General features: G+C 38.0%; 1 protein-coding gene across 3 annotated transcripts in view; it reads left to right on the top strand.

The window, feature by feature from the left end:
• The window catches only part of HERC1 (HECT and RLD domain containing E3 ubiquitin protein ligase family member 1), a 101,973-nt gene that overhangs the window by 53,183 nt on the left and 33,827 nt on the right, over nt 1-14,963 (top strand). For 2 of the 3 annotated variants that reach the window (XM_041427677.1, XM_041427678.1), the window contains exons 23-36: nt 795-1,101; nt 2,181-2,304; nt 2,573-2,624; nt 8,497-8,768; nt 9,074-9,289; nt 9,384-9,504; nt 10,081-10,318; nt 11,174-11,367; nt 12,290-12,445; nt 12,678-12,784; nt 13,016-13,126; nt 13,215-13,391; nt 14,037-14,276; nt 14,471-14,554. In XM_041427677.1, coding sequence (XP_041283611.1) covers nt 795-1,101; nt 2,181-2,304; nt 2,573-2,624; nt 8,497-8,768; nt 9,074-9,289; nt 9,384-9,504; nt 10,081-10,318; nt 11,174-11,367; nt 12,290-12,445; nt 12,678-12,784; nt 13,016-13,126; nt 13,215-13,391; nt 14,037-14,276; nt 14,471-14,554 — 2,399 coding nt within the window. The remainder of the gene's footprint in view (nt 1-794; nt 1,102-2,180; nt 2,305-2,572; nt 2,625-8,496; nt 8,769-9,073; nt 9,290-9,383; nt 9,505-10,080; nt 10,319-11,173; nt 11,368-12,289; nt 12,446-12,677; nt 12,785-13,015; nt 13,127-13,214; nt 13,392-14,036; nt 14,277-14,470; nt 14,555-14,963) is intronic. The other variant, XM_041427679.1, reaches the window with a different exon arrangement.

Below are 14,963 nucleotides of genomic sequence, written 5' to 3' on the forward strand. Positions count from 1 at the left end.
TCCACCTAGACAGGGCTTCTGGGTACAATAAAGGAAATGTATCCAGAAACATTCTGACAGATGATAGTCTTACACGCACAGAAAAGTAGGAAGATGATGACTCTCTCACTTTGGTTCCTAAGGGATGCTGAACCTGGCATGTGGAGTTCTATTCATATCAGTGAAGGAAGTATTTGGTTTTACTTTTGCCTTTCCAAAGGGGATCTGAATCTTTAAAATTAAAGTGATTAAATCAAGAGAACTTTAGTTATTTGGACATAGATGAGGAGGGCTCTCACACATACTCTTTAGAAGAATCTGACCTTTTAGACTAGAGCAGAATTAAGTAAAGTGTAGGCTAAGAATTTTGATAGGATCTTCATTGTACTGCCCAAAGCTAATAAAAGCCTGAAGCTGTTCCAGTGTCAAATTGGAGATATTCTGGTGTCGGCAATACAGATTTACAGAAGCATTATTTTATATACATCTGCTAAAAGGCAAACATGAAATAATCTCTTTCTCTTCGATGCTATTCAAACATGAGTTGGGTTGCAGTAAGACACCGAAAGAGTTTGAATGTTCTGTCAAAGTGCATTGTCCTTCATTTTAAAATTAACGTTGTATAAATGCTTCGTTTAACTTGTTTGCATGACTTCTTTTATGGCACTGTATTAGCAATGTATTCTTTTACTGTTAGAAAAAGAATAGTTGTTCTTTGTAGTGGGGTAGTTCTTGGCCCAATATGTAGATGAATATTTTATTCTCTGCGGCTTTGTCTAGAAGCTAAGACTTTCTTTTTGTATTGTATATTACAGAAATATTTCAATGTTTCCTATCAGCCCGTGAAGTAGCTCGCAGTCGGGATCGAGATAGGATGAGCACGGGGACGGGGACTAGAGTTGATGATCCACCTGCTCAATCCCAGCAGGAACGAAGGATCAGCACTGATCTGACAGAAGGGCAGGATGTGTACACTGCTGCCTGCAACTCTGTGATCCACAGATGTGCCTTGCTGATCTTGGGCGTGAGCCCTGCCATTGAGGAGCTGCAGAAGCGAAGGGAGGATGGGCAGCTCCAGCAGGCTCCCTCTGCTGCTCCAGAGAGCGTTGGGCTCATGACCAGGTGGGCTTTGCTGACTCTTACACCATGGTTAACTTTTCTCTGCTCCCTTTAGAGCTGATTATACAACCCCAGTTTTCCTCTGAGCATTATTGCAGTTTTATTTAGAAGAAAATTACCGCTGAAGGCAGTGTTACGCTTCTGTTGAAAAGAGTGATTTTTCTCCACTTTTCTTGGCCATGCTAACTAAACCTGAAGAGTTTTATTCTGTGTGTACCCTATTTAAGTTTCAAAACTGGGCTTAGTGGTAAGTAGTTCTGATCATCAGGTGTACAGGCAGCATGAGATACTTTGAAAAATTGTTGGTTTTTCATGTGATTTTTTTGCGTTTGGATTTTTTTTTACCATATTTCTGGTTTTTTGAACCATACCAATATCTTATGTAGTAGTGTTAAAAAAAACCAACTGTGTATGTTTAAAACAAAAGTTTCAAAGCCTGTTATGACAGAAGTGTTGTTCATGATTGATTTTTACAGATATTCCTATCATAGGCATGTGTAAGACCAGTTGTTAGGTGTCCTGTTTTGATATTTTAAGTTAAGATATTGATGGGAAAGATACTAAGATATTGAGGAGAAAAATTATATATATTCAGTACCCTTTTATTCTTTTTGCCTCTTTTTGGAAATCTAGTCCCTAAAGCACGGGTGGCTGCCTCTGTCATTGTGAAAGTGGCTTTCATCTCCAGCATATCAACTTTAGGATGCATTTTTTGGGTGGGTTTTTAATAAGTTCAGTGCTTTTTCACCCACTTACTCTGTCTCTGTTTCTTGTCCTCTCAGCTCAGAGTGTTTCTCTTTACTCTGTGTAATACTTATGAAGGCTCTAGAGCAATCACTCATTTGCAGTTGACATGTTCACTTGACCAGTAAGGCTGTTAAGAAGTAACAGAATTTACTAATACCCTTTTTAAATATAATTGAAGCCATCAGACCACTCTTTTCCTCTTTAATGTGGTCTTGTGATAGTCTCCTCCCAAATAAAACTGTGGCACCTGCTAAATTTGGCTATCTTACCTTTGTGTAATATCAGCATTTTTTTTTTCTCTGTGTGTGTGCACACAAATGTGTGTGCACCTGAAGCAGGAGTGAAAGTCTTACAGCAGAAAGTCGCTCAATCCATGCAAACTCAAGCTACAGACTGATGAAGTCAAGAAGTGAATCTGATTTGTCTCAGCCAGAATCAGATGAGGAAGGTTATTCACTGGTAAGTAAACCAGCATGATGTATTTAGGGATTGTCAATTGAATATTTGTACAGGAGGTACACCTGAAACATTTGTCTAGCTCTGTGTTTCGGTACCTTAATTCATCATTGTTAAGAGGAAGCACTAGCGGTAAAAAAAATTGAAAAAATTATAGCTCTGTCAGCTGTCTCACTCTTATGGTGAGGGATGAAATGTAAATACTCTAATATTATGCATATGGTATATGATCACCTGAGGAAATGAGGCTTTTATTATTCTTTTAATTTAGAGCGGAAGACGAAATGTTGATTTGGATTTGGCAGCATCACACAGGAAGAGGGGTAAGTTCTCTTGTTTACCTAGTGAATACTAACCTGACAAATGTTAGGAGTTTCTTAAGTTAAACTATGTTTGCAGTTACATACAGTTTATAGTTATCTACCAGGTGTTAAAACTGAGCATTTAAGAATAGCATCTAAAATAATTGTTACGCACTCTGTGTTGTGTGAACTTCTGTTGCTTTGTGGCTTGGTTATAGTATTTCCTTGGTTATTACTCTTCATTCTGGTTTCTGCAATTGTAATGCTCTTTTGAAACAAGTGAGGTTTTCTGTTAAGTGAGTCAAAAATGTGCATTCTGTTTTCACTCATGTGACTTCAAGAATAAAAAATTGTGGAATGTTCCATTCTTATGCTAACAATGAGCTTTTACCATAAAATGTGCTTGAATCTGGAGAGCTTGTATTCAGAAGACACTGCTTTATTTTGCATCCTTTGAACACCAGCACATCTACAGAACCAAGCAGCCACGTTTTCTGTTGCTCTTTCTTACTGCTTCATACTGGGGAATCTCAGTGAGCTCCCTGATAGAAGGTGGTGGAGGGACTAAAAAGTCCCACTTCCATCTGGATGATGCAGAACCTGTCTGAAAATCATGACTCAGGTCTGCTGTGTCTGTAAAGAGCATGGGACTATGAAAACAGGAATTAGGTTGAGTTATGATATTCCTCAGTAACAGAAGCCTCGATACTGTTGGTTAAGGTAAGAATTCTGGTTTAAAAGGCTTAATCATTGAGCAGAATACTCAGAGGTTTCATGCCTTTGAAATTTGGAATTGCAAAAGGTGCTATCAGTGGCAGCACCCATTAGATTTCAATATTTAATGTGGAAAGTGGTGCCTTGTCCATGCATAATCAGTTGAAACAGTTGAGCAAGTAAAGAAATGCACTAGAGCTGCTTTTACTGTGACAGCAGATGTATCATGGCATTCTCAGGGTTAGAAGATCTATCAGAAGGCCTCTGTCAACCCCTGATCTGCAGGACATTCTTTGAAGTTGGCATTTTTAGCTTTGCCATTACTCTGACACAGAACTCTGTACTTGATATCCTTTGTGTTCCAAGAGTAACCTAGGACATAATCTTGGATTAGGTCTGAGGTACAATATGTCTTCTGAATTATGGTTCCTGGACTGTTGCTTATGCCAATGTCACTTTGTCACAAGCCTCAGGAAGTGAGTAATAGTGCAAGAGTAGACTTCATCAAAACTTTTTTACAGCAAAAAGATTCTCTATCAGGTCTGAACACTGAGAAGAGACTGGTAAATACAGTGAATCTGTCCAGCACCTAAAAAGACGCTCAAATAGCTCATTTGCAAACTGAAGACTGTCACAACATGTACAGATACCACTCTTTTGGTAGTGGGAGACTTCCTTGGGAGTTAGCACACAGTAATGCAAGCTTGTCTGCTTGTGCTGGGTGATACGTATGCCAGTTTTTGTTGATAACCAATGCCAGAGTCAGAAAATGCAGGGTGCACCTATAGGAAAACATTCCTCGTACATCTGTCAAGGTCAGGAAAAGATCTACAAGTATTTGTGTGATAAATGGATGGGCTGTTCAGCTCAGTGCTTTTTATGGTCTTTTGTCTCTTGTGACATGTCTGTTTTGTGAATCCTAGTTATCTCCTAGAACTGAAGCATGTCCCAGTGTTTGGTGAGGGTGTAACTTGCAGCTTTTTTGGATTGTCCACCCCTTGTCATGTGGCCAGCACAGTGCAGTGGCAGTTGTGGATGTTTGGTGAATCCCCTTCAGTTTTATCTTTATTCTTGTGGTGTGCTGTGACTAATAAAGGAGATAATGCTGTGAGTTCCTATGGTATTTTTGATAAATATGGAAGGAAAAGCATTCTCTTTTAACTTCATTAACATCATAGCCACTCAGTCCAATCTTTATTCTAATTACCTTCTTAATTTATTCTGTCTATTCAGAAAGAGAACTGGGCTATTCCTGCTTCAGCCTGAGGATCCTTTGAGTATCTTGTTTCCTGCTATTATTCAGTTATTTCTTTATTAGTAAACTTTTCCTTCCATCACTACAGAAAAAGTATTTTTGAGTAATTTTGCAGTAAGGGGTAATGAGCAGCACATTGCTGTTTTCCCCTTGTATCTAAGCCCTTTGTTTTTTCTATTGCTTAGGTTAATTTTTTCAGTTTTGCAGATCCAGAGAGTTTGCCTGCAGATGTTGTACATGTTGTGAACAGTGCCTATGGGGTGCTGCACACCACGTTATGTACACAGCAGTAAGGAAAGCACAGCCAGCAGGGCAGTCACAAACAGCTACAGATCAGTGAGAGTCCTCCACTCTTGGCTTTCCATCCTCTACAACTTAACCCAGTGAATTTCAGTGTACTTGTGTGCACTGCTGTGCCTAACTAACACAGCTGGGCTACTCCAGAAAAATGAGCAACTTCACTGAAACCCAAATGGAAATATTTTAGTGAACCTGTAATAATTATTGTGCCTTTGAAAATTGACAAATTGTGCTTAAGGAAGGGACATGAACCTACAAGCAAACATACATACACATGAGTGCATACAGCTGTGCTACAGGGGATTATTTCTTTTTTCCTTAAAGGTGGAGAATTTAGAAGGACTGTTATCTAGACTGTATTCATGCCAAACAAGAGTAAATATTTTTTCCACAGGCCTTGCTGTTTGGTATATAGTATTAATTGAGATGAGACTGATTGTTTAAGTCAGAATAATATGAGGCAGAGATTTTATGAGTATGTTACCTTCTGTTTCAAATATGTGCTTTTGTCTTCTGCTTCTTGTGTGGTGTAGTGTATTTACTCCTTTTTGGCCAGTTGAGCCCCAGAAAAAAGAAGAGCTTCAAGCAAGTAACTGATGGCATGTTTATTTTTTGTCTCTATAGCTTCCCTACATAGCTTCCTTTGTTCTATAAAGTGTGCATTGCAGCTGTGCCACATTCATTTAGAAAACTCATTATTACAAGCTGGCTTATAAGGACAAGTTCTTGTTTTACTGTAAGCTTCAGGTTTATTCATCTGTGCAGCTCTATTCATGTGATTGTAGAGGCTTCTGAAAGCACTGTACTGCAATCAATTCTGTGTGATTGACATTACACAGAATCAAGCTGAGCTCTAATGTAGTCACATATTTGATTCTTCTGCTGATACATAGTATGTTCAAGAGGGAAGAATTTACTCTGTGCCTTGATGGTTAAACATTTTTAGTTCTGAAGTATTCTCCTTTGATTTCTGACATATTTGTGTCTAAAACTCTCTCCTTTCAATTATAACTTCTATTGTTCTACATTTAATCTGTAACTCGTAATCATTGCACTTTTCTCCAAATTAGAAATATTTTTACATTGGTCTTCTATTTAAACATTCCTGCATTTTGTACTAAAACAATTAGCTAAGATGTCATAGTTTCTGCAAATAGAAATAATTTAAGGTTTTATTAATACGTGGTTTTGGGTTTCTTATAAGGTTTGTTGCCTATCAAAACTAAATTTTCTTCTGATGTTCTGTAAACCTGTTAAAGATTTCCTTTAGCTTATGATTTAAGCCACTGGAAATGGCTTTTGTTTCTTTACAAATGCTTTGATTCTGTGGCATAGTGCATTGTGGGGCAGATGGAGGGAAGGAAGCTGAAGTCACTTTGAGCTCTCCTGCTGTACAAAGGCTGGAGGGCTTATGGGGCTTTCGGAAAGAGCTGCTGCTCTGTGGGCTGTGTTTTGTGGCCTAGGAAATGCTTTAGCTGTGCTTCCTGTGGGTCATCTGAGGCTTCATTTGTCCTTTCCCCTGGGCTCTGTTCACCATGCACTTGCCAGGAAACAGCTTCCTACATGAAACTGAATATTTTAGCACCTGTTTGTTCTGTTCTTATTTATCTTATGTTTCTCACCGGCCACTTCCCCATGTGACTTAGATTTTAAAGGAAAGCTTTAAAGCAACTATTCTAACAATTAATGTTAAAATTAGAGTAAAGGTGATCTTTTTTATTTTTTTTAATATTATTGCCAGGTATAAATTGTAAAATTGAGTAACAGAATTTCTTTACATTTTTTCGTAGTAAATGTGATAAAATAGGTTGTTCTCTGTAAACCATATAGTCTTACTGTGTTATGTAAAGCAGCAGCGATTAGGAAATTAGATTGCACTTTGAAAAGATGTCTTTGAACATGCTCTTTGCATTATCCAAAATAAATTTGAGTCTGTATGACCTAAGTACTGTGACAGTTCTTCCTGAAGCCATAGCAGTCTGCTTAGTAGCAAGTGTAAGGAATACTATGGCAATGTGCATTAGCACTATTTACTAAAAACAGAATGGGATGTGAAGAGGTTTTCATAATTTGTAGCACTGACAATTAAATTTTTGGCAACTAAGTATAGGTACCCTGGTTGACAAAAGAGAAGCAAAATTTCACAGTATTTCGAATTTGTAAATTGCATGAAGGTGCAAATTGTGACCTGCAGGTGCTGACTCATTGGCAGAGTAACAGCATTTTGCCTTTACTTGAGGAAAAAAGTTATGTAGGTTGCTAGGAAAGTTAGCCCAAGTTCAAAACCGCTGTGCCTGTCTTTGCTTGTTCCTGTGAGCAGCTGTTATAGGGAGGCAGCATTTGGACCCTGTAATTTGGGTCTGGCTGTTACCATTGGAACTCAGGTTTACTGTTGAAAGCAAGCTTTGGACAGATTAATTCCTATGACTTCGTGTGACTTTTCCCTGAAAATGGCTATGTTTAATAATGTTTGAAACTGATACCCTGCAGAAAGATGTTTAAAACTGAAGTAATATAGATTTCTAGGAGTACTGTGAGCAGATTGTGATTCTCCAAATTACAACTTACTGTACACAAGGTAGATAAATATTTAAGCATTTTTTGTACATCATGTAAATAATCCAAACTAAAATTTCAAAGTGAGTGTTAAACACAGTTTAGGTTTCCACAGAGGTCTCCAGACACTGTCTCCCTGTACAGATGGGAAGTTCTTCTGATCAGGGTGTGCCCTCTTGTAATACTTTGCATGGCTCCAAGTGGGCAAACAGCACTTACAAAAGGAGGAAAAAAAACTTACAAAAGGAGGAAAAGGAGGACTGATGCCTATCAATGGACTGCTAATGAAGTTATGACTTGAGTGTCATGACACTCATTTGTGCCAGGGAGAGAGTTCTAGCAAAACTCTCTTGGAAATTGGATCAAAGCTATGGTGATAAATTCCAGTGCTGCAGAATGATGACTGATGCTCATTGGAAGAAGTCCATTTATTAGTGGTAATAAAGTTTCAGGTAATGACATGCTGGTGATAGGAAATATTTGAAAATAGACTTGTGAAACTGCCAGATGGCAGAGATCTAACACTTACTCTAGATAGTGTTTTAATACACATGTATCTGTCTTGAGTCAAAGTTCTCTTTAGTCTAAAAAAATTTCTGTTTTCTTCTGCAGTCATGAATTCTGTAAATATTCAGAATAACATTGTGTTTTCTCAAAACTATGAAATGCAGTGGCTTGATTAAAATCCACTCTTGCTTTATGTTTAAACCTCAAAATCCAAGTGCCTAAGTTTCGTTGGTAGAAAATCTTTACTGTTATGTCATTTAGCTGCAAAGCATTTTTTATTCAGTGTTCCAGCTTTAAGCTGAGCAGTTTGAGTGGCTTCTTTTTGTTTTTTTCGTGTGGCAGCTTGTTACAATAGCGCTGAACATTTAAAAGAAATACAGCCTTTTCTTTAGGGAAATTGCTGTAAATTTAAATCAAGTCTCTAAGTTGCTTAATGCATGGTATAAATAACATGAGTATTCATTTTCCACCTGTGTCAGTAACAACAGCTCAGTCTTTACTTACTGCCAAAATGTGTTACCTGAATTGGAGTTGATGAGACTTCCTTGTGTGTATCTTTAGGAGCAATACACAGTCAAATGGAATCTCTGAGTGACTCGTGGGTTCGACTGAAGCACAGCAGAGATTGGTTATACACATCCTCCTACTCATTTGTTGAGTCTGATTTTGATCTCTCAAAATCCCTTGGAGTTCATACTTTGATTGAAAATGCTGTCAGTTTTGTAAGTGGAGATGTGGGAAGCTCCCCAGGATTTAAGGAACCAGAGGAAAGTATGTCCACCAGTCCACAAGCATCAATAATTGCAATGGAGCAGCAGCAGTTGAGGGCTGAGGTAAATTTCAGTTTAACAGCTCTTCTTATTCTTTGTACATTTTGCTCATTATAGGATTTTTTTTTGAAACAGTGTCCATATTCCATCTATTAAAGTAATTTTTCCTTCTTTTCTGTTAAATATCTTAATTGGAACTGGGAACATTATGTAAACAAACTGAAACAAAACTGAAAGTGTTCCCTTTTTAAAAAAATATATGTGAACAGTGACCTCATTCATCTTTGCTTACAGTTCAGTATAATCCACTTTCCATTTCTAAGGGTACTGGCTACTTAATATTGTCTTTTGCCTGCCTTTATTTTTAGCTTCGTCTGGAAGCACTTCATCAGATTTTGGTGCTTCTATCAGGAATGGAGGAAAAAGGCTGCGTGCCATTAATGGGAAGCCACCAAGTACCAGGATTTCAGTCTTCTTCACTGCTTACTTCTGTTAGACTCCAGTTTCTTGCTGGCTGCTTTGGTCTGGGCACTGTAGGACATGCAGGGGCTAAAGGAGAGAGTGTAAGATTGCATCACTACCAGGTGTGTACTTCAGCAGTTTCTGCTGTTTCAATAACCCAGTGATAAATGGGTTATTGAAACAGCAGTTTTTATAATATTTATTTGTTTGACTCAGGATGGTATCAGAGCAGCCAAGAGGAGTATTCAAATTGAAATCCAGGTGGCTGTGCACAAAATTTACCAGCAATTATCTGCTACTTTAGAAAGAGCTCTGCAAGCTAATAAGCATCACATAGGTAAGTGAAAAGCAGATTTGCAAACCAGATGTTCTCTAATGTACACTAGAACAGCTTGTATGTTTTCCAAGGCAGACTTTGATATTACTGACCAGAATTCACTGAATTGCCTATCTGACTTCTTTTCCTAAAAGAGAAATCTGCATTGGTTGGTAGAACCCAGTGTCTGTTATTTTTTTTACCTGGGTCATTTTGGTGTTTCACTTAGAGAAGTAAATGTGAAAAAAGTACAAAATGAAGTATTTCAACCAGTTATCCTTACCTTAGAGAGAAGATTCTGGTTTGAGATTTAGCCTCAGAACATTAAATCACAAACTAGATCTGCGTGCTACTCTTTTTGGACCATTTTGACACAGAGTTACATTGAATTAAAGAAGAGTGCAGTGGTTCATCAGAAAGACTACCTCAAAGTGTCTGACAAAGCTCACTTTTTCTTTGAAAATTTAATTAATTAAATTAATTAAAATAATTAATCAAATTAATTAAATTAATTTAAAAATAATCTGCTGATCTTCTGTCTCAGTATTCTTACTCTGAACATCTTATTAATTAAAAACAACTTAATTTTAATCTTAGAAGCACAGCAGCGTCTTCTGTTGGTGACAGTCTTTGCTCTCAGCGTGCACTATCAGCCTGTTGATGTCTCCTTGGCCATTTCCACGGGGCTGTTGAATGTGCTGTCCCAGCTGTGTGGCACAGACACCATGTTAGGACAGCCCCTGCAGCTGCTGCCCAAAACTGGGGTTTCTCAGCTCAGCACGGCTTTGAAAGTAGCCAGCACGAGACTGCTGCAGATCCTGGCTATCACCACAGGGTGAGTGTCCCTTGCTTTTGAGAAACTTCATCACTGAGCTTATCAGCACCCTTGAAAAATGTTGTGTGAGGTTTCATTAGAACAGTAAATGTTGCTCAGGAATACATACGTGAAGGGGGCGAGGGGGAAGAGTAGTCATGTTATTCATAGGAAAGATGCATGTAAGACTAATAAATACTTTTCAGTTGAGTGTGTTTGAACTTGAATAGTCACAGCTTTGTGGTCTGTAACCCCTGCTTTGCTACTTCAGCTTTGTGTAGAGCTGTGTTCAGTTGATGTGATAAGACTTTATGTTGCTGTGTTAAAGTCATTTGTGCAAAAGCAGTACTGATAATGTGAGAGTTTCTCAGAGCAAGACATAGTGCTTCTTTCCAGAATATGAAACATTTTTCTGAGGAATAGTGCTAGACCATGGGACAGCATGCAAAGTCCTAGCAATACTTAAATATTTATTTCTTACTCAATAAAGAAAACACAAATGGAGAAAGTGTTTTCTAATTGAAGTGAGATTATTGTTTGATGTTGAGTACATGCATCTTAGTTTCAGTCTTTGTACAATACATTGCATTTAGCTGCTAAATCTGTTATGTAAAAAAGCCTAATAATCCTACTCAAAAAAAATCCCCCAAACACATTATGTTTAGTTAATAGAGTTATTCCTTTTTACCCTAGAAAGTACTGAAAACTTATCCTATGACTCCAAAGATTAGGCTGTTTTCATTTGTATTAAAAATAGGGTTAAAATAATAGAAAGAATTTAAGCCTGTAATGGAGGATGGGGAAAAGTAACCTTCTGCAATTACTGTTCCTTAGATCAGCTCTCAAGTACTCCTAATTTTCTTTTTGTGTATACAGAACCTATGCAGATAAACTGAGCCCAAAGGTGGTGCAGTCCTTGCTGGATTTATTATGCAGCCAGCTGAAGAACTTGCTATCACAAGCTGGTGTGATGCTGATGGCTTCCTTTGGAGAAGGGGAAGGTGAGGAAGGTGAAGTGGAATCAAAAAAGGCAGAGTCAAATGGGGATAATGAGAAGAGAGACTTCAGAGGTAATTATCTTACATAATTTCTGTAACAATTCTAAAATACCAGGAAACATAATAGAAGAAAGCACTGAATGCTGAGGTTCTCATCCACTCTATTGTGTATTGGTTTTTGTTGGGTCATTTTTAATTCTCTTAATTAGATTAAAGTCATCAAATGATTTTGTGCTCAGTTCAGATTTACACAGAATTGATGCACAAAACTGCAAGAATAGGTGCAGACTGAGAGTAAGAATTACTTCATTGGGCTGGGAATTAGGAAGAGAATATAGTTTTCCTTGAAAAATGAGTTGGTGGTTGTAGTGTTTTTCATAAATGTCATAGGACTTTAATTATCAAAATCAATAAATATTGGAGAAATTCAGGAAATTATTGTATTTGCCTTGTATTATGCAGTTTTGCAGTCCGAGTGGATGGCAAGAAGGTGACACTACTGTGTCATATGGGAAAATCCGCACCAAAAGATTTTCTGAAATACTGCTATCTTCATGTGGCTTAGAATCCCTTAATGAGCATTTTGAATTTTGGTGGAAATTGTTTCTGAAGAATTTTTAATTGTAGCTTGGTTTTAAGTGTATATATGTTTTTGTTTGTGCTTTTAACTGTCTTCACTTTAAAATAATGCAATGTCCAATGAATTACTAAGATAATTAATCAGGAATTAGGATATGAGGTCTTCCCACAGAGGTCTCCCCTTGCCCTGACCCACAAAAGTTTAATATTATTTTCTCTTCATGTCTTGCTGAGGAGCAGGAGTGAGAGGTTCGTGTCTTGGTGAGCACCAGTCAGCTAAGGTTAACAGCCAGCCACCATGTAATAGCTGATCATTGTGCTTTTACCTGCAGAACAGGTTGTTGCCAGTAACCAGGACTGCCAGTCAAGTTGTAATATTAAAGCTGTAAATGAAAACTTTGTTTTAACTTCCTAGCTGCCCTCCGAAAGCAACATGCAGCAGAATTGCACCTGGGAGACTTTCTTGTTTTCCTGCGTAGAGTTGTGTCTTCAAAAGCAATTCAGTCCAAGATGGCATCTCCAAAGTGGACAGAAGTCCTTCTTAACATTGCTTCCCAGAAGTGTTGCTCAGGTATGATTATGTCAAAATGTGCTCCATGGTTACTTTGCATTTCTATGGTGCAGTTCCAAAAGTTAAGCCCTGTTAGAACATGTATTATGTAGTGAGTTCCTAGTGAGCAGTTCAAACCAGCTGTAGTATAGGCATACAGGGGTTACACTCTGGGACACTGGGGGCATGGAACCAGGGGCAGGCCTGAAGCTAAAGTAATTTTAAGATTATTGACGTGTTGTTCCATCTTCAGGAGTTCCCTTGGTTGGCAATTTGAGGACTAGACTGCTTGCACTTCATGTACTAGAAGCTGTGTTACCTGCGTGTGAATCTGGCGTTGAAGATGATCAGATGGCTCAGGTCTTTATTTTTTCTTACAAACTTTTGCATTTCCTTAAAAATCGCTTAAACTTCTAAATGTTTTGTAGGTTTCAAAATCCAAATCAAGCAAGGCTCAGTGTAGTTATTTGTTAATCTAAGAACACTAAATATTTTGATGTTTATACCTACAAAGCAAAGTAAAACAATATAATGTTGCTGTTGTCCTCATATTGGAGTTAAAATGATCTGAATTCTATCCCAATGCCCCAGGTTGTTGAACGATTGTTCTCACTTCTGTCTGACTGCATGTGGGAGAGTCCAATAGCCCAGGCCAAACATGCAATTCAAATAAAGGAGAAAGAGCAAGAAATGAAGCTCCAGGTAACAGTACTTGTACTTTGTACTTTGTCTTGTGACTGAATGCAGCTGAATTATATTTACCACAAATATTTTGTCCTATCTCTTGTAGAAGCAAGGAGAGTCTGAGGATGAAGATGAGAATCTTCCCATCCAGGAAGTGTCCTTTGATCCTGAGAAAGCTCAGTGCTGCATAGTGGAGAACGGGCAGATTCTAACTCATGGAAGTGGAGGCAAAGGATATGGCTTAGCTTCCACTGGAGTTACTTCTGGGTGTTACCAGTGGAAGGTAGGTTGCCTAAATGTGTATTTCTTACCTTCTCTCTCATTGCTTTGGAAATGTGCTATGTTTTTTATTAACAGCAGCTGCCTGTGTTTTTCACTTATGACACAATTCTTGAGTAATTGGCAGTGTTACATTTAGGGTTGGACTCAATAATCGTAAGGACATTCTCCAACCTAAGTAATTCTGTGATTTTTCAGTGCCAAGGGAAGAGTTTGTGTCTGTTTTTGAGTGGTGGGATTTGAGTATTTCAGCACGCAGATTGGAGATTGTGAACATGTATGTGTTATTAGGGGTAATGGTAGTTGCCCCTCCGGTCCATAGTCAGCATGCATGTGCAGTTTTGGAAAACTTACCTACAGAATTACGTAGATTTAGGATTTTTTTTGTAGAAAAACATTTCACAAAGCATGTTGTTTTCCTGCAAAAAGACACATCAGCCTGCCTTATGAGAACAGTGTTAAATACATCATTTGGAGAGATTTTTTAAAATGGTTTTAGCATATAAACGTACTGTTTTTCTCATTAAAAGCTTCTGTGAAAAACAGTTAAAAGTAGACATACATATGTGTAAGAAACATTTTCATTGCTTTGTTGTGTTAAAGTGTATATTCCTGGTGTTTTTCCCTGTGTGTTTGTTTTGCCTGCTAGTTCTACATCGTGAAGGAGAACAGAGGCAATGAAGGCACTTGTGTGGGAGTATCTCGCTGGCCTGTGCATGACTTCAACCATCGCACCACCTCAGATATGTGGCTCTACAGAGCCTACAGTGGCAACCTGTATCACAATGGGGAGCAGACTTTGACTCTGTCAAGCTTTACCCAAGGAGATTTCATTACGTGTGTGTTAGATATGGAAGCAAGAACTATTTCCTTCGGTAAAAATGGAGAGGTATTTAACAGAATTATTTTTTGGTGGGTTTTCTTGCAATGGTAATATGGCATGGATAAGCATGAAAGTTAAAACATTTGGCAGTTTCAGTACTTAGAAGATTTATAATACAGACATGACTTCCTCATGTTTCGTATTTTTGCTTGTTAGGGTGTTCCAAGATTGAGGGTTTTTTTGTTTTGCTTCTTCCCTAGGAGCCAAAACTAGCTTTTGAAGATGTGGATGCAGCTGAGTTATACCCTTGTGTTATGTTCTATAGCAGTAACCCAGGAGAGAAGGTAACTTAAATGCTTATCTGTGGAGGTGTACTGGTTTAGGCTGGTATAAAGTTAGTATTCATCAGAGCAGCCTGTATGGTGCGGCTTTGAATTACTGACCAAAACAGTGTTGCTAATACAAAGTGTTTTAATTAATGTAATCTATTGTAAATTTAAAATGTATTTTACTATTTAGAATACATTTAAAAGCTTCATGTTCTACACAAAAAAATTCTGTTCCCCAGAAAGAAAGGAGAGCGTAGTATTAGGATTTCTAGATAGTCTTCTGTGAGAAACCATGAAATAACATAGTTTCATCATCCTTGAGTCTGAAGGATGGAGGTTTTGCTCACTGTTAAGGTGGATTTCCTAGGGATTCTGAGGAGAAAAAAAGACAGTGCTAGTAATTATTTCTATTCAGCAGGCCACT

The sequence above is a fragment of the Onychostruthus taczanowskii genome, unplaced genomic scaffold (assembly GCF_017590055.1).
Source record: "Onychostruthus taczanowskii isolate IOZ18803 unplaced genomic scaffold, ASM1759005v1 scaffold118, whole genome shotgun sequence".
In the NCBI taxonomy this organism is placed as follows: Eukaryota; Metazoa; Chordata; class Aves; order Passeriformes; family Passeridae; genus Onychostruthus; species Onychostruthus taczanowskii.